At 37.5% G+C, this 27,814-nt stretch overlaps 1 protein-coding gene across 1 annotated transcript; it reads right to left on the bottom strand.

The window, feature by feature from the left end:
- Positions 1–27,796, bottom strand: LOC149029107 (uncharacterized). Its single transcript, XM_089140404.1, has 9 exons — positions 27,562–27,796; positions 21,314–21,487; positions 20,082–20,490; positions 19,689–19,969; positions 19,409–19,477; positions 19,278–19,334; positions 9,337–9,389; positions 9,060–9,135; positions 1–1,847 (listed from the first exon to the last, which is right to left on the bottom strand). The coding sequence occupies exons 1-9, from the start codon at positions 27,600–27,602 to the stop codon at positions 857–859; spliced, it is 2,151 nt and encodes a 716-aa protein (XP_088996530.1). The 5' UTR covers positions 27,603–27,796; the 3' UTR covers positions 1–856.
- Positions 27,797–27,814: the final 18 nt, after the last annotated feature.

Here is a 27,814-nt window from a genome sequence, read left to right as displayed (position 1 = left end):
CAGCTTCTTTTTCAAGTTGCATGGGAATTAATCCTTTAAGCTAAGGTGTGACTCTTTGAGGAGTTCAAGATGGGTAACAATATATTCTGATCCATGATTTGCATAGTTGGGTTCATTATGAGCAGCAAGAGTTAAGTGTCCATAACCGGCACGCCCTGGTCTCTTTGGACTGAAGTTAGAGTGGTTAAAATTTCCGGTCACCTAGTCTTAGGTAAATGGTAAGGTGGTCAGGAGAGTTACCATGACTGTCTCATGCTTTTGCTCCAGCTCGGTCTATTAAAGCCCCTCTTCTTTGTGGAGAGCAGTGATGTCTACTTATCAATCTGTTTCTAGTCCTTCCCATTAGAAAAGAAAATGTTTCACAAGAGGTTTCCTGCCTTTGTCATTGATCTGCTGTAAAGTAAATCAACTGGTCTTCATATTTTGGAACAAAGAGGCTGATGATCATAACTTAATGAAGAGAGTAATAATGAAGCGATGAAAGATGATGCACCAGGAAGTCTCAACATGGGTTTCACAAAGACTAATATTCATTCACAGTATAAACCAAGTTCAAATACAGCTAACATTCAACACTGAACCTACTTCTCTTACAAGATACAAATTTACTGATCCGTAGGATATACCTTACTGTCCAATGGTATGATTCTTTCTACAGTTAAGGAATTTGATGATTTGATGGTCACATACAGCAAACCTCAGACCGACTACAGTGGAATTAGATACATCTATCCAATCATATACAACAGCAGTAAATACGAAAATAATATGCAAGCATGTCACTTCTTAAAAAAACCAAAGAAGACACACCCGCAGCTCAATTCCAAAAGCTTCCACATTTACACATTCTCTCCTATCATGATGTTGATGTGGAGGATGAGGAGGAAGAGGATCGTAAGGTATTATTGCTAGTTGACCCAGAACCATCTTTCCTCTTCAATCTCATTGCCTTCTGACCAAACTGTTGCTTCGGTGGAGGTACAACAAGCAACAAGCGAGACATAACATAAGCCAAAAGTTCTTCATGGTGGGAAAATGTGAAATCCAGGTGAGCATATTCAAATTCATTGAAGAACACATCAACACCTGAATCCTTCATCAACTTGTAATGTTTCCGGACCATGGATGGACGTATCACCTTATCCCTTCTCCCAGCAACCAGATCGACAGGAATGTCAATTAGCCCGTAGTATTCACCCAAGTCCAAGGGCTCAGGTGATCCATAAGCTTCCATGTTGGCAGCTGCATTCCCATAATCATACATTATAAACTTTCCTCTACGCTTCATCTGTGCAAGGTGTAGAGCAACACAAAAAGAAACTCCAGGCATATCATTCATGTTGTAGTGTGGTAAACCTAGTACCCCAACCCAGTTTGAGCTATCGCCACCCACACCGTAACTCATAAGGGTCTGAACTAACCCTCCCAAGGCAGGGTAGTTGTGGAAGTCCCTTGCCAACTTGTTTAGCAGCATCCGGAAAAATCTGGTTGGTATGTACATCCCAGGCAAGAGCGGAGCAAGGATTGGGGCCAACATAAGAAAGAGATATTCTGCTATAGTAAATACAAGGTTAGAATCATCATGGAACCCAGCAGGTGATAGTAGGATCAACCTCGACAGTCTGTGAGGCTTCTTCTCAATCTGACGTGTTATGACATACATCAATATTGCTGCTCCACCCAAGCTGTGGCAGACTGCAGCAAGTTTGTAAGGCTGATCATCATTGATTTCCTCTTCAACATCAGGATGGCTGCTCTTCAATTCGGAGGTTTTAACTTGATGGATTTTCTCTATCATAGCAGGTATATCCTGTGTACCATGCTCATTGATAGAATACTTCCAGTACCTGAAAGATGAACAACTCATTAGTAGACATTTCATATCATAAGTGTGTTGGGAAAAGGAAAAAACAGGAAAACGGAACAGTTTACATGAATCACCAAATAACCTCTCCCTCCATAACACAATCTGCCAAATGCCAAGAAAAGGGCATAACCAGTTGGCTATCTAGGATGGAATCTCCATAAGGACTCATCAACTGTTTCAAAACATGCTTGCCACGGTTCGTTGACTTGAAAAGATGCAAATATCTAAATTTCACCCTCTTAGATACTTTTCTGAGCTATTGCCAATAGGGCCGCCAATATTTGCCATCCAGATAGGATTGAAACCAAAAGGATGAGGCAGCAGTTATCACCATTGGCTAGTGAATGGACTAGGAGAGAAGAAGAAACTACTGGATGGACAATCAAATGCAGCCTCGCTTCAATGGCATACAGTACCAACAGCTGGAATAGGCTTTGGGTCAAGTTTCAGACTCCTTCAACCATATAACCTAAAGCAATGGCGTACCCTCCCATGTGAGTCCTTGCATCTATAGTTCAAAATTTGGATGAAATGTGCATGTGTAAAATTCCGAAATTTTGATTTTGGAAGAAACAAAAATGAAATGTAGGGGGACTGATATGAAATCCACAGTTTCAACCGAAATGGTCGAAATTTTAGTCGAAACTGATCGAAAACCAGGTTCCAACCGAAAAGGGTTGAAACTTGGGTGAACCGGGTCAAAATGGTCGAAATTTCATTAAAACTTGGGACTTTCTCCTGCAAGTTTCGGAGGCTTTGGGGGGGGTATTTTGGAGTGAAACTCTACATAAAAGCTAATTAAAGCATAAAGAACACATTGGCACATGCATTTTGCTAAAAAATCAATGTAGATATGTCATTCAAAGTCATAGTATACATAGAGAGGCTTTCGACAAATACAGTATAAACTATTGTTGTAATGTGAAGAATTGCTCCTCAAAAGTATAATATTCAAAAGACCCCAATAGGGTATTTATAGTTACAACCTAGTTAAGCCCTATACTAAGTAGGAAGAGGATATATAAAACAAATAGAAATAAAACTCTAGACTTATTAGGAAACATAATCCTATTCTAGTTAAAAAACCTCAATCCATGTTTTCAACACTCCCCCTCAAGTTTGAGCATAGATATTTATCATGCCTAACTTGCTCATAATGTAATTGAATATTTTCGCGCTCAAACTCTTTGTGAGCACATCAGCCCATTACTCGTTTGAAGTAACAAAGGTGATATGGATCAACCTAGCCTCAACCTTCTCTTTGATGAAATGTTTATCAATCTCCACATGCTTAGTCCTATCATGTTGTACTGGGTTATGAGCTATACTGATTGCTGACTTACTGTCTGAATATAACTGTATAGGAATCTCCAAATCTGTACCAATCTCTTGAAGCAGCCCTTTAAGCCATAGTACCTCACAAATTCCTTGAGCAATCGCCCTAAACTCGGCCTCGGCACTAGACTGCGCAACCACAGCCTGTTTCTTGCTTCTCCAAGTCACAAGGTTACCTCCCACATACACACAATACCCAGAGGTAGACCTCTTATCATCTAGACATCCTGCCCAGTCTGCATCTGTATATGTCTCAATCTTCAAATGTCCATGAGCTAAAATTAAGATTCCTTTTGCTGGAGTAGTCTTTAAGTATCTCAAGATCCGATATACTACATCCAAGTGTGAGGAATAGGGATCATGCATATACTGGCTAATAAGACTAACTGCAAATGTGATGTCAGGTCTAGTGTGAGATAAATAAATCAACTTTCCCACTAATTTTTTATACCTTATTTTGTCAACTGGTTCTCCTTCCTTTGCCTTCAAGTGTAGGTTTGGCTCAATAGGAGTTTCAGCAGGCTTACATCCTAGCATCCCAGTTTCCTCAAGAAGATCAAATGTATACTTCCTTTGGGATAGAGATACACCACTAGTAGAATATGCCAACTCTAAACCTAGGAAATATCTGAGTTTCCCATGTCTTTGATCTCAAATTCAGTTCCCAAAAAAGTCTTCAATGTTGAAATCTCATCCTCACTACTGCCTGTGATCACAATATCATCCACATATACTAAAAGTATAGTAGTGTGGGAACCATCTCTTTTAATGAACAAAGTGTGGTCTGGCATTGCTCGCTTATAGCCATTTAGATATCATTGCCTTATGGAACCTTCCAAACCACGCTCTTGGAGATTGCTTCAACCTATATAAAGCCATCTTTAACTTGCACACTTTCCTATAAGTCTCTGTAGTAGAATACCTAGGTGGTATATCCATATATACCTCTTCTTTGAGTTCTCCATGCAAAAAAACATTCTTCACATCTAATTGTTGTAAACTCCACCCTTTATTAATTGCACATGAAATAATAGTACGAACTGTGTTCATCTTGGCAACAGGGGCATATGTTTCCTGGTAGTCAACACCATAAGTCTGAGTGAGACCTTTTGGCCACCAATCTTGCATTGTACCTTTCAACAGTTCCATCTACCTTGTGCTTGATCACAAATACCCATTTGCACCCAACAGTCTGCTTTCCTATGGGCAAAGTCACCAGGTCCCACTTTTTTTTTTTTTTTTTTTTTTTTTTTTTTTTCCAGAGCTTGCATTTCTTCATCCATAGCTTCTTTCCAGTTTGAGTGAGATAATGCCTCCTGCCAAGTGTTAGGAATAGAAGTAGAGGACAAAGAAGAAATAAAACTTTGAAATTCTGGAGATAGTGACTGATATGAAACATAATTGGAAATAGGATGTTTGGTACAAGTTCGAGGCTGCTTTCTTAATGCAATTGGTAATTCCAATTTAGGATTAGAAGAAGGGTCAAAGACAGACTCACCTGGAGGAACGGATTGTTCAGGGCCACGAACTAAAGCTTTTAATTAGATTGGTTCAGAAGGGGTCACTCGTAGCTTTCTTTGATAGGTCTTCGGAGGTCTAGTCTCCCCCTGTATATCATCTACCAGTTGTTCCTGTCCGGTCATTCCATCTTCCAAAGGAGGATCATCGGCAAGAATCTCAGGAGAAATATCAAAAGGAGGAATCAACACTGGAACCTCTTCACTAAAATTCTCCCCCTGAAGAGGTGTAGGGGGAAAATAAGGAACTTGTTCCTGGAACATAACATCGATAGAGACGAAAAAACGACGAGAACTATGATGATAACACTTATACCCCTTCTGTGTAGGAGGATAACCCAAGAAAATGCATTTTCACTCACGAGGATCTAACTTTCCATGAACATGGTGGTTCTAGACAAAGGCAACACATCCAAAAACCTCAGGTGAGACTGTAAAGGCTGCTGTCCCTAAAAGAACCTCAAAGGGACAGCGTTGGTCTAAGACTCGAAAAGGCATTCGGTTAATTAGATATGCCACAGTAAGAACGGCGTCACCCCAAAACCGAAGAGGCAAATGCATAGTAAACATGAGGGAACGTGCTACCTCAAGTAGATGTCTATTCTTGCATTTAGAAACCCCATTTTGAGGTGGAGTGTTGATACAACGAGTTTGGTGTATGATGCCATGGTTTGCTAAGTAGGAAGGGAATGTGCCACCCAAGTACTCAGTTCCGTTATCCGTACGAAGGATTTTGACTGTCGCCCCAAACTGAGTCCTAATCATATTATGAAAATTTTGAAAGCACGAGAAAACATCATTTTTTTGTGAAGTAAACCTATGTGGTCCTAGTACAACAGTCAATAAAGGTAACAAACCATCTATGACCAGATACAGACACAGTCCGAGAAGGACCCCACACATTAGACTGAATGACTGAAAAAAGGGATTTTACTACGATTATCTGAAATAGAGTAAACATGCCTGGTCTGTTTAGCCAAAATACATGTTTCACAATAAAAATCATTCAAATTACACCTTTTAATAAGATCAGGAAATAACTTGGACAAAATAGGTAAAGGAACGTGGCCAAGACGACTATGCCACTGCAATAAGATAAAAAGTGCAGAAGATGTGGAACTAGAGACCGTAGAAAGAGCTGATGGGGACCCATCCATTAAGTAGAGCCCCCCTTTCTGTCTACCACTGCCAATTGTAAGCCCCATTTCCAGGTCTTGAAACACACAATGAGAAGGAAAGAAAGTTATTTTGCAGTTCATATCACGAGTAAAGCTACTAATAGATAAAAGATTAGCCGAAAACTGAGGGACATGCAAGACATTAGATAAGGTAAGAGAAGGTAAACAAATAATAGATCCTTTCCTAGAGATAGGGGAGAGAGACCCATCAGCCATTCGAACATCCTGAGCAAAAGGGACAAATGAGTAAGTATGAAACAAAGTAGATGAGCTTGTCATATGGTCGGTTGCCCCAGAGTTGATTACCCAAGAGGGATAAGTCAAATTGAAATTGTGACAATCAAAAATACTTGTGGGGAATTGTGGATCAACAGATGGAACAATGACAGAGGCTATCCTCGCACTAAAAGTCGGTACTGGAGAAGATGAGTCAAGTCTGGACATCAACCTGCGAAGGTGCTGGAGCTCATATAAGGAAAGAGGTGTTGGAGTACTCATGGTGTCAGAACTGGCTAGATTTGCAAATGCTTGATTGCTGCCCTTGATTCCATTCCTACCTTCTCCACGGGAATTTGTTGGACATCCATATAACTTCCAACACTTGTCCTTTGTATGACGCTCTTTTCCACAATACTTGCACTTTACTGAAGGGCGAAAATCACAAAAACTAGATATATTATTGCCATAACCAGCCACTAATGCAGATCTATCAGATGTCTGAGTGTGTACCATAGCTGTCCTTCGATTGTCCTTTGTATCTACCATAGCACAGGCTTGATCCAAAGAAGGCAAAGGCTCTCTAGAAAGGATTTGTGCGCGAATTTGATCAAATTCTATATTCAATCCTGCCAAAAAATCATAAACTCTTTGTTTATCTTTCCATTGTTGATAGGCAATAGCATCTTCAGCATTCTTCTGTGTAAACTTCCCGTAGAAATCTAAAGTCTAGTAATATCCCCGAAGAGTGTTATAGTATTGAGAAAGAGTAAGGTCCTTCTGTTGTAACTGATTGATTTTCCGTCTAATTTCAAAGCACTGTGCATCATTGCCAACTCTAGAGTATGTATCTTTAGTAACTTTCCAAATAGTTGTCACATTAGAAAGGAAGAGATAACTCTCTGCTATGCTAGATTCAATGGAGTTGATGAGAAAACCCATGACCAAGCATTCATCTGTATACCACTTGGAAAGTTGCAGACCATGTGTGTAAGGTTTTGTAGAAGTCCCATCAAGATGGCCAGTAAGACCATGAGCACCAACGGCGAGGGAAACTGAAAAAGACCATCTAAGATAATGTCCCATTAAGTTTCACAGTGGTTATCTAAAGCGGAGAAAACTCACGATCCCTATGAATGCAAGACATGGGAGACTCTTCAGATGTACCAGATAAAGGAGATATGGGATCAGGCATCATCGCAAGGAGAATTCATTCAAATTTACAAATAGCCCCTGAACTTTTTCAAAATTACGAAAAAGCCCCTAAAATTGTTAAAAATTGCAGAAAAGTACCTGAAATTGCAGAAAAGTCCCTAAACTTTTTCAGAATTACGAAAAAAAATCCCTGAAATATTTTCAAAATTACGAAACAGTACCTTGAACTATTCAAATTTGCAAAAGTTGCCCCTGTGAATCGAAGGAATAATTCAGCAAATGTATAAAGGAAAACGAAACTGAGAAAAAAGGCAACGCTCTTGGAAGAACAGAGGAGAGACCCTACAATCCAAAACACCAGGAATCAAAACCGGGAAAATACAAACCTAGCAGTTTTGGATCTGAGAAACCAAAATAATATCTTCCACTCTCGGAAAGCAACAGAAGCAGTAGACCAGCAGAGGTTCAAAACCTCTGTAGAAGAGAAAAAAAGGAGATAAAAGCCAAATAAAGAGAGAGGGAATCGCTACAGCCAGCTGATAGTAGCCAAGATTCGTCAAGATCGACTGAAACAGAGTAGCTGGAGAAGTAAAGAGAGATGAGAGTTCGATTCCGGATATCAAAATCAGATTCCGAAAGCCCTAAATCATCAAAAGTCGCAGGATTGAGCGCAAAATTTGCAGAAATTGTCCTCTTTGACCGAATTGAACAGCCACGTTTGTTTCAGGAGAGAAGAGAAGTCAATTCTTGAACTTCTTGAAGCTGCTGTGGCGACGATTCAAGATGAGCAGAAACGCCAAAAGAAAGAATCAAAGCAGAGAGTAAAGGAGAAATCAAGGTCAGCCTCTAGTTCTCTCTTTCTTCCTTTCTTCCCTAATCAAAATTAGGCTCTGATACCATGTTGTGATGTGAAGAATTGCTCCTCAAAAGTATATTATTCACAAGACCCCAATAGGGTATTTATAGTTACAACCTAATTAAGCCCTATACTAAGTAGGAAAAGGAAATACAAAAACAAATAGAAATAAAACTCTAAACTTATTAGGAAACATAATCCTATTCTAGTTAGAAAACCTCAGTCCATGTTTTCAACAACTATAAACATAACTTTCAATATACAACTTTAAGAAATGTCTTAAAACACCTAAATCCACCTAAGAAGTGTCGAAATCCAAGGGAAAATTTCAATCAAAATGGTGGGTTTCCACCTTTCTTTCAGTCAAAACTCTGCGAGCTGCATTTTAAGTTATATAATGAAAGTTATATATATGATTTATACTATATTTTTCAGAACCCTCTCTATTGGTACTATGACTTTGAAAGACATCTACATTGATTTTTTTTTTTTAAAGCAAAATATATGTGCCAATGTGTTCTTTATGCTTTAACTAGCTAATATGCAGAGTCCCAACCCAAAATACCCCAAAAAATCTGTTGAAACTTGCTGTCAAAACTTGCAGGAAAAAATCCCAAATTTCCACAAGATTTCAATCATTTCGACCATAATATCGGTTTTTCAATGTTTCAACTAAAATTTGGGACATGCTTGCATCACAACAGCCAACCTTTCATTGGCTGAAACTTAACATGCCAGCACAGGAACTTGGGGTCTACCTCCATATTTGTCCACAATTTTCTTTTTTTAATCCAACTTAAACTACCATGTGGCAAAACTAAGAACTTCTTAAAGAGATTCCATCCTAGTGTCCTACATAGTAATATGGAAAAAGTGGAATATCTCCCTGAGAACAATATTCAAAGCAACCAAACAGACTGCTTACAGAAACTTACTGTCGGGAAGAGATGTTCTTGTTAACATGTTCCCTAGAAACCAAACCGCGAAAGTTCCCCAAGAATACATCATAACCTACAAAAATGAGATGTCAATCAGTTCACTACTGCTTAAACATACCGATCTTCATGGCAAAGCATCCTGAAAATTATTAGTGATTGAAAAGCATTTGTGGGAAATACATCATAACCTACACAAATGATTTTCATGGCAAAGCATCTTGAAAATTATGAGTGACTGAAAACAGAAGGGATACAAAAAAGGAGAAAGGCTAACCTTGATCAAAGGCTGCAAATGCAGGAGAGCCAACAACTCCATTGGACACCCATCTGGATGTGAAATTATAAACAGTGGATGAAGGTCAGTTATCATACATAGAACCAAGAACTAGAGCCACAAAGCAAGAATTACATGCATGCGTTCAAGCATCCTTGCCATGCAGTACCACCTATATTGACAGGTAGCCCTTCACATGGGAGGATCTGGGTCATTCATCTACTATTTTCATGTTCACGCAGTGTTATCAATCAAACCTGTGGGGATGTAGCTCATTTAAAAAAGAAGCATAACTAAACCAACATGCATCCTATGTTCAACTCCCCTTAGCCTTCCCACTGAGGCCTGCCTCATAGCTTCTATGGTTTTCATGCCTCGGGTGTACTTGTTAGGCTGAAGGTCTGGACGCCCTCATTTGTCAAAAATTTACTTCATCAATCATGTAGCCTTAATAGCCCTAAAAAAATATATTTTTTTAGTTGTTTTATACTCAAGTTATAATTGAAGCATGATCTGGATCTGGACTCTGCAGATTGTGCTCCCCATGGGGATAGATCAACTGTATTAGGCATAGCCTTTCCCTAAATTTCAAATCACAGAACCCCAAAGTCAGATGCAAAATTAATGACTGAGCCTGAAGTAGTGAAACAATATTCAGGTCTCCATTAGAAGATATGTTGAAGCTGGAGACTTTTAATAACTCCGAAATAAACTCAGAACCCCCTATAAAAGAGGTCTCTCTTTCGAAAACTCTAATATCTCCAAAGATCTCCCTAAACTTATCAGCAGTTTTCCTCTAATGGTGAATCTCTTTTTTTCTGGGAAAAAAAAAACAATAAAACAGGAACAGAAGACTTAAATGAGACTTATAATAAGGTGTAACAGCATCACATGCAAAAGCATTATTTGAATATTTTATACACAGAAGTGCAATGCAAGAAAACTAATTTAACAAAACTATATACTTTAAGTTTAGATTTGTCACTAGATTCCATGAAATTATGGAAGGATCCATGTATGTATATTTCAGTTTGGTAAACAAGAAAAATCTATCAGGTCACAAAACATTTACAGCTGATCTGTAGGTTTCTTAATCTGTAATTATCCCCATTAATAGCTGCTGCTTATTAAAGGAAATAGTTCATTAAACCTTAGACCAGTTAATCGCCACCCTATTTCATGAGCCAAATGTCTAACTATAATTAGTCAGTTATTACCTTGGTGGGCAGTACTTATGCATTATTGAATACCAAATGAGGGATGATATGTTCAAGGTCTTTGTCTTCATGATTGATTTCGTGTAAAATGATCCTTAAATGAAGCTTGCATGATTACGAACCAGGAGTGCAACAAGTTCTTCGTTAAAAGTTAGACTGCAAATAAAGTCTTGCCTCTAGCTAGAGCTTTATCATCAGCTTTATATCAAAATGACAATCAGTTCAGGAGCCAGTAGTTTAGAACCGAACTTTCCTCCAAAACTTAAAAGTCAAATTGTGAATATAATCAGTTAATTAAAATTTAAAAGGATTCACTAGTTTACATGCCATGAATCACACCGGTAAGATGTTCTTCAGGTCCAATGTTAAATTCTTGTGTTGGCTATTTATACAACAACAACAATAAGCCTTTTCCCAACTAAATGGGGTCGGCTACATGGATTCTTGCCCTCCAATCGGTTCTGTTCAAGGCCATGCTAGAAACAAGGCCTAAGCTATACATATCCTTTCTCACCACTTCTCCTAAGGTTATCTTAGGTCTACCCCTAGCTCTTCTAGTTCCTTCAATATGGATTATATCATTTCTCCGAACATGAGCATTTATAGGTCTCCGTTGAACGTGGCCGTGCCACCTCAAACAACTTTCTCTAAGCTTATCACTTATGGGAGCAACTCCCAGACCAACTCTAATATGATCGTTTCTTATCTTATCCATCCTAGTTTTGCCACTCATCCATCTTAGCATCCTCATTTCTGCTACACTGAGTTTATCTATATGATTCTTTTTAACAGCCCAACACTCTGCACCGTACATCATAGCTTGTCGGACAACGGTCCTATAAAATTTTCCTTTAAGCTTTAATGGAATACGCCGATCACATAAGACCCCGGATGCACCTCTCCACTTCATCCACCCTATTTTAATTCTTTGGGAAACCTCATCTTCTAAATCACCTCTTTTACTTATGATTGAACCTAGGTACCTAAAACAATCACTCTGAGGAATCTCTTTATCGTCAAGTATCACCACTTCATCATCTGCTCGATCATGACTAAAGTTACAAACTAGATATTCTGTCTTCGATCTACTAAGTTTAAAGCCTTTTGATTCCAAAGCTACTCTCCATGATTCTAATTTGGTATTAATCCCCACTTGGGTCTCATCAATCAACACAATATCATCCTCAAAAACATACACCAGGGGACCTCATCTTGAATGTCTTTGGTTAATTCATCCATTACCAGTGCAAATAGATATGGGCTTAAAGTTGACCCTTGATGTAGCCCAACTGTTATCGGGAATTCATTACTTTGTCCCCCCACTGTTCTAACACTAGTCACCGAACCATCATACATATCCTTAACTATATCTACATATTTACTTGCAACACTTCTTTTCTCTAGTACTTGCCAAATTAACGCTCTAGGGACTCTATCATAAGCTTTTTCTAAGTCAATAAATACCATATGAAGGTCTTTCCTACATTCTCTATACCTTTCCATAAGTCTCCTAATTAAGTAAATAGCCTTCGTTGTAGATCTTCCCGGCATAAACCCAAATTGGTTCTCCGAAACTGTAGTTAAGTGTCTCAACCGGGTTTCAATTATTCTCTCCCATAATTTCATCGTATGGCTCATCAATTTAATGCCTCTATAGTTATTACAACTTTGAATATCTCCTTTATTTTTGTAAATTGGAACCACAACACTTCTCCTCCAATCATCTGGCATTTTCCCTGTGCTCATAATCTTATTAAACAACTTAGTCAACCAAACTAGTCCATGGGTTCCTAAGCTCTTCCATACTTCAATTGGGATTTCATCAGGACCTTGTGTCTTGCCGAGTTTCATCCTCCTTAAAGCTTCTTTTACTTCGGACATCGAAATTCTACGTATATAAGTTCGGACACCAGTGCCTTGGCTATTTATAACTTAATTAATTGTGCACTTAGACTGGATCCAGTAACATTACCAAAATAAGCTTATTTTAATAGGAATAAGTCCAGGGTCAGGTCCTATGCCCAATGGATTTTCTACGTAATATGCCAGTTTTATGGGTCCAAATATGGGCAATAGGTCGCGCAAAGGATCGATGTTTTAGTTTTATACTCAGTGATGTAGTCCTGGATTGATAGGACATCAAATAGAAGCCAATTAACCAGGTTCTGAACAGGCAGTCCGAATAGGTGAAATTGGGTTTTAGGTCTACATTAGGCTTAGCATTAGAGTTTGAGTTTGATGTGTTGGCTATACGAGGCTAGGATCCAGAACCTATCAGTGAAAGTTTCTTGATGTTAGGTTGAGCCCTGCGCAGCTAACCAAATTCTGCAGCAAGATTAGGTCATTTAGATTCATTACCAAATTGGGCTTCTTTTCTTGGGAAAAAATCTAGGGTTGGGTCATAATGTTCTAGGCCTTTGATCCATGGTTTTATAAGATAGACAACCTCTATGGGTAGACCACCTCTATGGGCCTAGAATATGGGTGATTAGGAAGAGTAAAAAAGCAGCTTCTTAGTTTATTCCTAGTTGTTTTAACAAAGTAAATCACATAAGTCTTTCAGTGTGCCTGAAATAGGAAATTATAGATCCTTTCCTTTTGAGTCTATTTTAACTTCCAAATTAACCTTTTAAGCTGCTGTTTCCTTCTTCCACCTGAAGGTCTAAGTTTAGTGTGTGATCTAAACCCAGTTGGTAAATTTGGGCCTTAGAAATGTTTCCCATGGATGAGTGGATTCCTTTGTTGGGTCGGTTAGTTGAGTCAGTGCTGAGTTGGAGATGTTTGCAGAAAGTAGGGTGGGTTGTTTTAATGATTAGATGAAGATTGTTTAGGTTTGGGATTGATTGGGTAATTGATTTAAACAAGGGTTAACCCTCCAGGTTTCCTCAGTAGCAATTCCTGAACAAATAGTAATTCTTGATTTTAACTCTTGAAGGAGATCTTCAAAAACTGAAAGAAAGCTCTAACTAAAACTGGTTGGGCTTCACACTGTCAAGGAGTTGACTGGACCAACATCAACCCTGCCAACACACCAGCTGGGCTTCACACTGCAACCTGTTGACTGAATCAACCACCGATCACGCAAGTCTTGACCAAACAAAGACATCACTTCAGTGGAGACGAAGAGAGGAGCAGGTAAAAACTTTTCATTAATAACAGACTTATGACTTAAACTCCTCTTACAACCTTTTATGAAAGGCCTAACCCAATCCCTAGCTTATTAGGTGACTTAAACCAACTAAGAAACTGAAATAGACTCAAAACAAAATTCTAATCCAGCCCCACCAAATACTCGATAAAAAAAATTTGAAAAATGAATACTTCCTAATCCAAAGAGGAAATATTGTAAAATACCTTTAATTGAATACTGGTTCAAACCAGCAAAAACTGCTTCTTGAAACAGAAAAGCAAATTACGTATGAGAAATAAGCCAACTAATCCCATATACAACCTCATTTTCCCTTAGAACTGTTAAAAGCGACTTATTAAAGTTAAAACCTTTGGGTTCAAAGCCCAAAATGCATAGAACCCAACCTTAGACTTGTTCCTATGAAAAGAAGCCCAATTTGGTGATATCCCTAAACTTCTCCATGTTTTTGATGTTTTGGTTCCTAAATTGAACTAGTTAAGAACCATCATATGAATAAACTCACTGTAGCAAAAATGAGAAAGGTAAGATAGATGAGTGACAAAACTAGGAAGGATAAGATAAGGAATGATCACATTAGAGCTAATCTGTGAGTAACACCCATAAATTATAAGCGACAAGAAAGTCAATTGAGGTGACTTGGCCACATTCAACGGAAGCCTTTAAATGTCCCTTTAAGTTGAAGCAATGTAATTCAGAATTACGGAATTAGGAGAACTTGGGGCAAACCTAAGATAATTTTAAGAGAAATGGTGAGAAATGATATGCATAGCTTAGGCCTTATATCTAGTATGGCCTCAAACAGAGCAATTAGAATGCAAGAATCCATGTAGCAGACCCCCACTTAATTGATACAAGGCTGCTTGTTGTTCATAAATTAAACTAGTTCAACCAATGGTCCAATTTGACTAATTTTAGTTTTATTTCAGGAGTTTAGTGCGGCTGGCTTAGGACTTTATTTTGAGTCTATTTTAGATTTCAGTCATTTGATTTTTGTTACCTAATAGATTAAAGATTGGGCTAGGGCGTCCTGTTTAATTTAGGAGTCTATTTTTACACCCTTTTATAAAATGTAATGAGGAAGCAAGCATTGAATACAACTTTGATTAACAGAAAAGGTTTTGGTACTCTTCTATTCTCTATTAAAGATTTTGTCTCGTGTCTGATTAAGACTGGTGGGATCAATATTTGATTCAATTGACACCTGGCAGGGGGAAGCCCAGGTGGTCCTTTTGAAGCCTTCTATTGGTGTACTACATTTAATTTCTGGTTTAAAGGATCTTCAACATCACTCAAATCTGTTTAAGGTGTGTTCATCATCCAAGTTTTTGAAGCAACAGAACCCTAGCCATTCTTTTTCTCGCCTTCTTAACAACCAAAACCTAGACTCCCCTCCATTCTTTAGCCTCGTCCACGTACCCTTTAGTGCCCAGGCCAGCCCAACAATTGAAACAGGCCCAAATTTGGATCAATTACTTCCTATTTAGTTAATTGAGATCAGAATCTCTTGAAAGCGTACCAGCTAACCAGTTTATCTCCCAGTCGAGCCAACCTTCCACATTCCTAGCTTCGGTGTCAAGTGGTTTTGCCAAGTGCATTTAATCAGTCAATCCTTAATTTATGTGTGCAAAATGATTCCCGTATGGTAATGTTATAAGATCATTTTCAAAAAAATTCAAGGGCCAAATTCCAGTCAAAAGAAACTAATTACCCAAAAGGCTGGATGATGTAACCTGAGTTACTCTTCCAAGATTCTCTTCAACTAGAACCAGAACAAATTGGGGCTTAATAAAAAGGTTGTGCTTGTTTATGGGATGGTTTGGGTATGTTTGGGTGGATTATGGAATCGATGGATTCCTTATGGGAACGTCTTGGATGGATTTGGGATGATTTTAAGACACCCAAAATCAATTTGGGTTGCAACAACAAAATATAGGATGTGTTAAAGACTCCTAGAAAGTTGCGGTTGGGTATGGGAGGGTTTAGGGATGATCATGCAATAACGAAATCACCCAAGGGTTGAAACAAATAGTAGAGGAAGGCTTATGGAACTATCTCTAATGAAGGGAAAAGGTTTTGGACAAGTTATTGGGAACTTGGAAAGGCTTGGATAAGATTTGGTTTGACAAAACTAAATGGGTAGTATGGGAAAAGTTTGGGAGATTTACTGGGCAATTTTTCTTGATATTTCTTTCCTCTCTTCTTTCTTTTCTTTTCTTTTCTTTCTTCTCACTTTTCTTACTTTTTCTTTTCTTTTTTCTGTTTTCAGATCTGCCGCAGGTTTCGAAGTAGGGAAAGAAATAAAGAAGAAAGAGAATAAGGGGTGGAGGGGCTGCCGCAAGAAGAGAAGACAACGGGAGGGTAGGGGATGATGCCGCGCAAGGCTGGGGAAGGATTTTCTTGTTGTCACCAGGGTGAAAATTTCAGTTGAAACCTAAGTTTTGACCCAGGCAAAAACCAAAATTTCAGTTGGAACTTTTTTTGAAATTTTGACCCTAGGTTTTGAGCCTTATGTGACCTCCCTTTCATCTGATTTCTTGCCTCCTACCTATTTAAAACATAATACACACAATGGAATTAGTATTTTGCTAAAAAAAACACTGAAAAATTATCATTCAAGTATACCAACAAATAATTGGGTCTAACAAGTACAAAATGTATTGTATACAGGCATAGAATCATAAGCATACATGAATTGTTTGATAGAATGGTTAAATAAACAAGAAGTACAAAATACAATGACCAACTAGATCAAGTGATGATGTCTCATATACATTAAGTTCAAGCCCATATATCATGTGTATTGTATATTTTGTCAAAATAAATAATTTTAGAAAATAGTTTTTAAAATCAATAAATTAAAAAAAAAATAGTAGCAATAATCAAAAAAATAAGATTAACAACATAAAATCATAGATCATAGTACGAGACTAAACATACATAAATTTCAAAGCAATACTAGATCATTTAAGGCATGAACAAAACAAAAATTAAAATAGGGGAAGTTTGGAACTGTTGGGTATGGCTCATGATTCACATTCTTTTGCAAACAAGTTCCCTTTGTAGCTGTTGTGGCTTAAGAGGTGTTTGAAGGCAAAAGACGAGCAAAAGAAGTGTTCAAAGGCAAAAGAGAAGGAAAAGAGGTGTTTGAAGGCAAAGGAGTTGTGAAAATTAGGTGAAAATGTGATAGAAATCAAAAAAAAACCAAGGGAAAACAAGATGGAGTGTCAAAAAACCAGCAAAATTTCGGTCGAAAGCTTGGTAACGATACAAAATATGGGAATTTTGTTTCCATTTGAGATTTTGCAGCCATTTCGGTCTAAATTTCACATGTTTAGACCGAATTCCATGGTTGCCGCAAGGTGGAAAGGGGGCTGGGGAGGGATCTTGTAGGCTGCAATGGGAGAAGGAAGAATGGAGGTGGGTTCTTGATGAAGTCACAAGGTAGGGGAGGGGTTGTAGTTGCTATACTCACTTGGATTAGGTTATGGAGGCACTGTAGTTGAAGCAAACTACTAGAACTTCAAGATTGATAGCTGAAATTGAAGAACTCTTCTAAATCTGCCATGGCCCACCCGAGAAGATCAAAACATTGTTTGCCTCCAAACAGTAATTTTCATTCCTAAATTCAACTCCCTTTACAATGAGATAAGGTGGGTTATATGAGCCCGGATCACCTCCTCGTTCGGGAAGAAACAATGTGTTCCCTTGAAGCTTCTCAACCATACACGATGGGTGGAACCCACTAAGGGGTCTCACCTTTAATCCATTTTGTCAATGTCTAGAGGCCGGTCCCACCCCTGCTGTGTGGTTGAGAAGCGTCAGGGTAGCACATTGTTCTCCCTTGACAGGGAGGTGATCCAGACTCGGGTAATATATAGCCTCACAATTGGAGGGAAAAGACGGTAGAAGATTTACTTTTGAGAGAGGAAAAAGTGATAGATAATAAAGGAAGATAAAGAAATGAGTTGAGCGTAAGGTTTTTCATTCCAGGATATTCTTGTCTTTTTGAAAAGTTGAACTTGCTTACTTCAGCATTTAGTTGTGATTGCCTAATGGTATTGGTTGATAAATTGGATAACTCAAGGGGTGGCATGAATTTTATGGGGTAACTTAGGGTGTAGTGCAGAAAATTTTCCTTTAATTAATTAGTTGAGGACTCACAAATTGTTAATCAAATAGGAGTCTTAGTTAGAAGTCAGTTTCAGTTTCTTATTATAAGTCACTCAGTTTCAGTTTCTTATTATAAGTCTAAGTCCTGCCTCTAGGCTTGTAACTCAAATCAGTTTTTGATGAATAAAATTATCAGGAGTTGCAGCCAGGAAGTGTGCATTAGTGCTTCAGGGCTTTGAAACCCTGCAGCACCTAGGGGAAGGTGTTTTCTTTGTCAAGCTCTGATCTACGTCCATCTTCAAGTAAAAGTTCAATACCCTGCCCTACCCATCTCCTAGCTCTCATCTTCTTCCCTAAACCTTGCAGCACTTAGAGCACCCCCAAACCCCTAAAAAGGCTGCAACTCTCCAACCACTCAACCAAAAACCAAATCCCCCTTGGAACCCTATCGCACCCTTCCCCTCTACCCTTGACTTAAAGAGGAAACTTAACCCGAACTTCAGAACCCTCCCTCAATGTCAATCCGTAAACCCTAGAAACCTGCAATCGCTGATAAACAATAAAACATCAAGTAAAGTACTTCATAAACAGACTTGGCAGATCCAAAATAGACTGTATAGCAACCCTAACTCATTCCCCTAGCCTTGGAAACCCAAATGCAGGCTTCTAAGCCTATTTTCCCCTTGCCGGAGACTCTAGAAAACCCAAACTAGCTGCAGTCCTATCCAATTCATCTAAAACCTAAAACAAGAACCCCCCCCCCCCACCCAAAATAATAATAATAATAATAATCCTAAATACTGCTGATCCTTAATTGGAGAAGATCCTGAAGACTGGGCCAGACCCAGGCTTACATCAACTAATCTCACTGATTATTTCCCGTACCCACCTAACAAAACAAGTTTAGTTCGGTTTAATTTTAATCAGCCAAACACTTGAATTTCCACTCCTCTCTTTTCCAAACCCAAAACCCTAATCCTAAATTGCTGCAAGCCTGAAACTTCAAACACAGGTCACGTTCCACACTTCCACCATCAAAACTTCATGAAACCTTCACTGATAGATTTCCCTACCTTAACTTAGCATAACCAACACATCTAACCATAACTTTGACCAATCTGAGCCTACCTATTCATAGCATTTCCTGAAATTTGGCTCCTAGTTGGTCTCCTAACCTAGAACTACGTCAAGTCTACGAAGTTTGTTTTCATTGCTCAGGCTAAACTACAAGTATCCAAGAGATGTTAAAACCACTTCCTGTCAATAGACTGAAAAAGATACCAACATCTTAGTAAGAATCTTAGTAAGAATGTTGCATCTATAGCCTTGAGCGGTCAGTCAGGTGTATGTCAGCAAATGCAGTTCATATTCCTTGTTGGATAAAACAATTCAGTCCATTTCACATGAATGCTTAAGAAAGTGTTGCATTTAAAATGAAAATGTGTATTGAAGGAGTAACTTACCCCATGGATGAATCCATTATTCCATGTTGCAGATAAACAGCCTTCCGTGCATCACGCCTGCAAGAAGACGTAGCAAGTATTATACAGCCAAGTACTAAATTCTCAAGCCAACCAAACTAACATGTATATACCTGGGAATTCTTTCCAAAAGAAGAACATATCCGTCAGCAGTAACTACACAAATAGCTTCATATGGATACCTGCAAGAGAAGGTTCAAGTTAGAACCTTCAAACTAGGTAGCAAAAATCCTGTGAGGGTGATTGAGAAACAAGGATACCACTTCAAGTGAGGTGGCAGTTACATCCTTCAAAGCAGTTCTTCAACATCAAGCTCATTAGAACAGAAGCAATTAAAATACACTAGGAGGTACATCTCTCATCTAAATCAACAACATTGCAATTCACCCATACCCAAGTTCCGTTATGACATCTTGACATGTTCGAGCATCTGTATTCATAGCCTGACGAAAATTGGTTTCCCTTTCAGCAGGAGTTGGATTATTTTCTCCTAGTGTAGCTGTGGCAACAGATGCATCTGAACTGCTCACAGGAACTTCCTTGATACCTCTATGGAACGAAAACAATCTATAAAGCATTCTGAAACATTCTGATGGTGAAAGAAGGCAATGGGCTGCCTTGTGAACAACATCAAAGATGGATTCTATGAAGATCTCCATTCCTAGCTGGAGGTCCTGGTTAAAATAGTTATATCCAATATCAGAAATCAAAACTGAAGGAGTAACAGGAGGAAAGGATAGAAAACCATTAAAGATATAATTTCAAAAAAGCAATCATTGCAGAAACCTCAATAACTCCACGTCTTCTGTCAGTAGTGCGGTGAAGAACATGTTCCCTTAGGGAGTTTGACTTATTAGGCGACCGTGAAGGCAATGGCTGGTTGGTTCGCGGGGTACTTGGAGTCGTTAGCCTTTTAAACCAAGAACAACGATAAAGACGAAATGGCATTCCAAGAACAAATGTTGCAGGCCAGAAGATCCACGAGAACAAGTACTTAATCCTCCGTGTTTGACGTTTATCATACTTGATGAGACCGCTTGATCGAGATGCCCGTGAAATATGTGACGAAGGAGAATCAGGATATAAGCTTTCATCAAAATCATCACTATCTTCTCCAGATGAGTAACTCACACTTGAGGAAGTATCAGAATCAACAGCAAGTTCATGAATGAATTGGTTGAAGGAGGATACACCACTATCACCATCAAGAAAAGGAAGACACGTAAACAAGTAGAACATGCAACTCTAGCAAGCACGATTGGAACAGAATATCTTATAAATTATACCAATTTACAGAAATGAAAGATTGATAAATAAATACATTGACAAGGTAACAAGTCTCCATTACAGCAATTCTTTATGCAGTACTATGCAAAAAGCATTTATTTGAGATTCTAGACAACTTAGTATCAAAGAGATGAAAAAGGAAAAAAAGGCAAAAACTTGAACACACTACACTTTCTTCAAGTCATGAGATCACATTTAGTTTGTCTCTTATTAACATCATTATGAATTTGCCTAGAGTATTAGGATACCCAGAAAAAAAACTTAAGTTTTACCTTCTGATTTTCTAATCCTTCTATGTTCAATGAAGGACACTGTTTATTTTTTAATACATACCTAAACATGTTATGGTAACCAAACCATTATTATTTTCATGGCACATCAGTTTGACAAGCACATTTAGTAGAGCATATATTATCTTTCAGTTTACTTAATCCACAATTTTATTTTTCATGGATGTCGTCAAAGTTTTTTAATACATTCCTAAACATGTTATGGTAACTAAACCATTATTATTTTCATGGAACATCAGTTTGACAAGTCACACTATTGTAGTAGAGCATGGAAGGCCTGCAGCCTGAAAGTAAGAGAAAGTTTCAAAAGCAGTACTATACCATGGATATAATACCTCCTGAATATAGGCTTATAGGCTAAAGCTTCCCATGCCAGAAAACCTTCGCAGATTTACAATGAAATTACAGAGGGAAAATATATTAGAACCCGTGAGGACTTACTTTTCCATCCAACGGGGAAGTCGAGGTCCACGAAAAGTTGGCCTTAGCTCCCAGCCCTGGATGCCTTCAAGAATAGTGGACTTCCCTGGCAATAGGGCCAATAGAAGTGCTGAAACCCCATTTATTAGCCTCAATATATTATTGACTGCTTCATAGGTGAATGTCTTCACAGACCTGGAGACACAACCAAAGAAAAAAAAAGCCCAATATATACTAATCAATTCCGGAGAATAAGACAAAAAATAAATCAGTTACTGGCAGCAACAAAAAGGGGGACTAAAATTGCCTAGCACAATTGGTAGTAGTGTGGAGCATAAAAGCTCACCATACTAGGAGGTCTTGGGCTCAAGCCTACTGGTTCTCATCTTCCGTCCTTTCCCTCAAAAGAATAGGTACTTCTCTAGAAAATAGAAAAATAAAAAACACACACACAAAAAGGGGGAAGAGAACTAGAATGCTGTAAATGAAGTTATGTTTTGAAGATTATATTGACAACTTGATCGTGTGATTCAGTAATTAGGTGATCTGGGTCAAACTTCCTCCAAAATTTCAAGGACGAAATTCTTCACAGGGAGGAGGAATGTAATATCCACTCCCCATACGCTGATTATTTAATCATTTTACTATTCATGATATAATACTTTAATATTAGTAGTTCCATGACTTTAATCTATTTTAATTGTATCTTGGCTAAAATGGTAAAATTGACAATCTAGATGCATAAACTAAGATACTTCGATGATAGTGTTCATAATGACATTTAATGTGAATATTCAAATGGCAGGGACACCCCAAAATAACAAGCTTAACTCGCTGAAACCAACTTTAGTTTGATAGAAATTACTAATGGAGTGGACTGATGTGTTGAAAGCAAGTCCAACTTAGGTGTTTGTGCTTGTGAAACATAAAATGGGGAGTCAACGAGTAATGAACGCCATTTTGAGATGTCACTGTCATTTACTCTAATATATATAAATGCAAGGTTTCATGCATAGCATTTAGTTATTTAGTTTCAACACTTTAGGAGTTTTAAGATAAAGATACATTATGGTCATGAGTTAAGTTGTATAATAATACATGAATAGTGTTCTATATGGCTTATTGGGCTTTTATGTATAGTAATTTGAGTTTATAAGACGTGATTCATTTTAAGTTGTGGTTGGACCATTGGGTTGGTTTTAATGAATAGAAACATGGGTTTACTCTAAGAGGTTGGATTATTAAGCAAATAGGGTTTGGACCAAGGAGTACCTTGGGTAGTGAAAGAGTTAGGCAAGAGTGCATTAAAAATCGATGATTGAAGATATGATGTGGAGTCAAGTCCTACCACTATTTACCTTGGCATTCTGGGAAGTCCATAAAGAACTTGATCTATTCACAAACCTGTGACTTGATTAGCTCATTTGGGTTGGTAAAATTATAAGTAATTAAACCAAGTAAAGAAGATTAAAAGAGCCTAATACAATCAGTATTAGGATTGTTTTAGGTGACTAATCATATAATTAGGTCATATAATTAGATCATACTATAAAAGTTAGAGACAGCTTAAGTGGAAGATTAAGAACCGATTGCTAAGAACTAAAGAAGAGAAGAACTAGCGAAGAGTAAAGGAAGATTACAAACTTCATCCAAAACTTATTAGAAAGGATAGGGAAAATGTGAGTTTTATTGGATAGCTAAGATAAGGGAAAGGAAGAGTAGAGATTTGGATCATGTCAGATGCATTAAGTGCAAGGATGGTAGGGTATTATTATTACAAAATGAGGAAATTTATGGAGAGGTGGGGTAAATAATTTTACAACCTATTAAATGGAGATAGCTTGACTAATAGGTTGGAGTAGAGGTAGAGAGTAATAATCCTAAAGCCAATACAATCATGGACATCTTCAACAAGTTGGTGGGACCAAGTAAAAAGAGGCCCCACAAGCTATAAAGGTAGGTAAAACATCAGACCAAATGAGATACCAATTGAAATATGGAAGAGTTTAGGAGTATGAGAGGTAGCTTGGCTAACCAAACTATTTAACAATGTTTTGAGTACAAATAAAATGCTTGAATGCTTGAGGAATGGAGAAGAAGCACATTATTTTTTATTTATAAGAATAAAGGTGATACCGGAATTGCAATAACTACAGAAGCATAAAACTAATGAACCAAACCATGAAATTATGTGAAAAGAATCATTGAAGTCCACTTAAGAAGAGATCTATTATATCAGAGAACTAATTTGATTTTAGGTCAGGGAGATCTATCATAGAAGCCATTTATCTTTTAAGACGGCTTGTGGAAATTTTTAGAGCCTACAAAAAGGTACTTTACATGATCTTTATCTACCTGGAAAAAGCATATGAGAGTACCTAGAGAGCTTATTTGGCATGTCCTACAGAAGAGGAGGAGCTCAAGTAACTATGGTCATAATTAAGGATATTTATAAGGCTGTGGAGACAGGTGTCAAAACTGAAAAGCTATATGTTACACCAAAGTTTAGCTCTAAGCCTTTATTTGTTTGCACTCGTCATGGATTAGTTAACTAGGCAAACTCAAGATGAGGTAGTTTATGTTATTCACTGATGATATTGTTTTGACAGACTAAATAGTAGAAGGTATTAATGTGAAGCCAAAAGTAAGGAAACCAACTTTGCAATCTAGAAGTTTCATGTTAAGCTAAAGACAAGAACACATGAGGTGTAATTTCAGTCAAAGCACATAGGTGATGAAGTGGTAAAGTTTGATGAGCAAGAGCTACCACAAAGTGAGTGATACTTGGGGTCTACATTTAACAAAGTGATATAAAAATGATGTTCCCCCAAAAAATAAAGTAAGATGTATGAAGTGGAAAGATGTACACGAAGTGAAATGCAACAAATGTATGCCATCAAGCTTAAGGGAAAATTTTACAGAATAATAATCAAACTGGCCATGACATATGATGCATAATGCTGGGCCGTCATGAATACAGTACGAAATCTTGCCGAGATTTTGTTTTCATAAGTCTCAAAGATTTCAACCTCACCAAATTGTGAGTGGGATGAAATGAGATTAAACATATTTTCCTGCGAAATTTACCAAAATATTGAAATTTCGGCATATCCGAGCTGTTAAGTACAAACAACATATGAAATATATATCTCATTTAATGAAATCTCAGATGAAATTTTGAGTGAGACTTCACTTCTTAGCTAGTTTCCACAAAACACCACCCTGGGAGGGTTTCCAGTTACTCCATCTTCATTCCACAGACTATTGTCAACAACAACACTGGAAAATGTGAGATAGCGCTGAACTCAAGCTCCCAATACTAAGATTCAAGTTTTTTTTTGTTTTCCTTTCAATTTGAGGTACCCATCACCCATCTTTCTCTAAGCTATTTTCTTGAAAAAATTTAATAATCAATAGTTGTTCAATAGTGCTGAAATTAATATATGTTGAACACCATGAGCTGATCTACAAACTCATGGTGTCAATATTTTCCATAATGTTAACTATTTGCTTATTTTTCTGGTTCCAGAAATCTATAATCTTGCATAAAAATCTAAGAATAATATATATATATATATATATATATATATATATATATATATATATATATGTTGAACACCATGGGGGACAATCTACAGCTTCAAAGTGTCAAAATATTTTCAACCCCAAATTTTTTACTTTGATTTTTGAAAACTAGAATAATTATATATAAAAATTAAGAATAAAGAAAAGTACCAGTTTTGGTTTAGAAAATTATAGAAAAATATACAAGGGAGTTTTAAATTTTTTGAAGAGTTGTCCATGTCATTTCATGCACAGGCTATTGTAATAGCATACCAGCAAAACTATTTTAAAAAATGATTCCATATATAATTAAAATATATGGGTGTGAAGAAAAATACTAGATAACTAAATACTTGTTTTAGTCCTGTTAAAGAAATTAAATTGATGTTCTTCAGAGGTTTATGAAAATATTTTATATATGAAACAGTTATAAAGTTGGACCACAATAGACAACAGCCACAGAGGCAAGTAAGGGGAGTTCACAGAGGCATGAGGAGGGGAGTCATAAAGGCAGGATGAGCAAAGCCAAAGGCCAGCTAGGCAGTCTATCAGAGGAGATATTGTATGGTTACATGGAGTACCAACTAATGGAGCTAAAAGAAAGAAAAAAAAAGGGTCTGCTGCCGCACAAGCAGAGTCTAGAAAGATAAAAGAACATAAAGCAATTATTGTCACCATAACTGAAATCATACTAACCCATTATTTTTTTGGCCTGACATTAAGGAAAACGTACAATCTTGTTGCATAAGCCTCATCCAATTGAGGCTACATTAATTGTTGTAGGGACTAACATTAGAACGCAGATAATAAATTGAATTTTGAGTTTTGCATTACTACTATCAGTGAGTATAATGCCATAGCATGATCATTCGATCATCTTCTCCCCACCCCCCAATTTAGCCCCTCTTATGTGATTTATTTGCTTCTCTTCCATCCTTTCTTCCTTCTGAGAATATCTTCCATCATTCAAGCTGCTGTTCGATTATCTTTGACAATAGAAAGTTGAATTATCCCCAATCCCAGTTCTTCTACTTCTTCTAATCTTCTAAATTCCCAAAATCATATTTTCACCTTTTTCTCTATATTTTCATTTTCCTCATTTTCATTTTCCTCAAACAACTATATTTTCATTCTCCTCAAACAATAAAGCCAATCATTAATTTAAACTAGCTATGATAACTGCCCTAACTTTAGGGATCATCCCATATACCATTACCTAAATTCCCACCAAGTTATAGCCCCATCAAACCACTACATCATATGTTAGTGGACTCCAATCAACAAGCCCAGAAATCCTAAAACCCGTACTTTTTAAATTGAGATCTGGGGAAATTGGCTCTAGTTGATCTTATCCAAACTAGGGCTAAATCATCACCCTTCCTTCCCCTCTTGTGTTTGTCCTTACCTAGAGGCAAGTGTCTTACCTCACAAGTAATACCAATCATGGCCACCATGACTAGGTTGAAACAGCAATCATAATGCCTTCAAACAAGAGCCTCTACCTGGTTTGACAATTTATTTTTCAAATGGTCATGTCAAAACTCAATTAGCAGGATCAAACAGTTTTTCTTTTTCTTTTTTCCCATCAATCCCCAAACCTCAACAGGAAACCTTATACATTTAATTACTTGGGGGAAAGGAATTATAAGAGCGCCTGTTTTCTCTACTACAACTTCAGATGCACACAGTATTGAAGAATTAGAAAGAAAAAAACTTGTTTGCAAGACTCTAAGTAATTAAGGATGGAAACCAGCCAATGATTTATTTTCAAAATTTAGAATATAGCTTACCCAACCTATGATAATAGTAATGTCGACAGTTCCAAGATTGACCCAAAAATGCCCAATCCCTTAAGTGTAAAAGGATTATGAATTTTGTTTAACCCAAAAATGTAAGAAGCCAACTGGTAATTGAGATGCTGTTTGGCCTACAGGATTTCCGTTATAATCATGGATCAACTCTATGAATGTCAGTATGGATTCCTAAACAAAGGTTGGTTCTTTTGATTGATAGAACCAGACCCAGGCAAATCAAGGTAACGAAAAGAATTTTAGCTCCTACGAGGGATAACAAGGCAAACCCACAATAATCCATAAAAGGTAACCAGTATCACCAGCAAATAATTCAGAGAGAAGAACACCTTCAAAAAGAGACAAAAAGGCTGACATTGAATGCGAGCAAACCAAAATACCAAAATCTGTGGTTACCTCGAAACAATTGTTCCCCTAGGGTGCATATGATCCATCTATTGATAATGGGATAAGTAAGCAACCTAAGGTGTATCTCGTATGATTAAACGCCTGTAACTGCTCACAGTTCACGATATTATATCAATCTAACAAAACCCATGAGCGGAAACTAACAGTTTAAAACCGGGAAATTTAATCATTAATAAAAAATAAAAAATAAAGAAGAAGAAACAAAAACTCATTTTAGTACGATATCAACCGAGATCATCTCGACCTCCGACGAATATGCAGAATATGTAATTACAATAACTTGGCAAATATCCCTCTCTTCGATTAACATGGAACTTGCCAAAATCCCAAATTATCTTTCTTCGGGGTATAAAAAAAATTAAATTTACTAGAATTGATTGGAAGAAAGAAGGAAGAGACGGAAAAGAATTGAAAGCGAGTAGAAATTCCCCAATGATAAGAAAGAGACGATGAATACCGTACGACAGAACAGGTTTGAGAACTTACTCTTTAATGACTGCAAGGGCACCGTCGACGAATCGCTGCATCGTTGTAGTATTGGATAGACAAAGATTTGTTGGTAAATTCGTTATCCGAATCGATTGGAGGAATGAAATGTTTTATTATTGTTGAAAATTGCAGACCAGAGAGATGTTTCCTGATGGAAAACTATGACTGAAAGAAACCAGTTATGGTTATTATCGGGTACTCCACGCTGCCTTTACTTTTTGAATTAGAGAAATCAATGAATAGATAAAAT

Source organism: Hakea prostrata, chromosome 1 (genome assembly GCF_041222555.1).
Source record: "Hakea prostrata isolate BN-2017 chromosome 1, UWA_Hpros_2, whole genome shotgun sequence".
Lineage (NCBI taxonomy): Eukaryota > Viridiplantae > Streptophyta > Magnoliopsida > Proteales > Proteaceae > Hakea > Hakea prostrata.
This window is presented reverse-complemented; position numbering and strand designations above follow the sequence as displayed.

Bases quoted from the DNA above. Each gene is read 5' to 3' on its own strand.
- LOC149029107 (XM_089140404.1), bottom strand. From the start codon at position 27,602: ATGCAGCGATTCGTCGACGGTGCCCTTGCAGTCATTAAAGA. The intron at 21,488-27,561 runs GTAAGTTCTCAA...TTGTGTCTCCAG, and splicing joins GCCCTTGCAGTCATTAAAGA to GTCTGTGAAGACATTCACCT. The intron at 19,970-20,081 runs GTTTCTGCAATG...TATTTTAACCAG, and splicing joins GAAGACGTGGAGTTATTGAG to GACCTCCAGCTAGGAATGGA.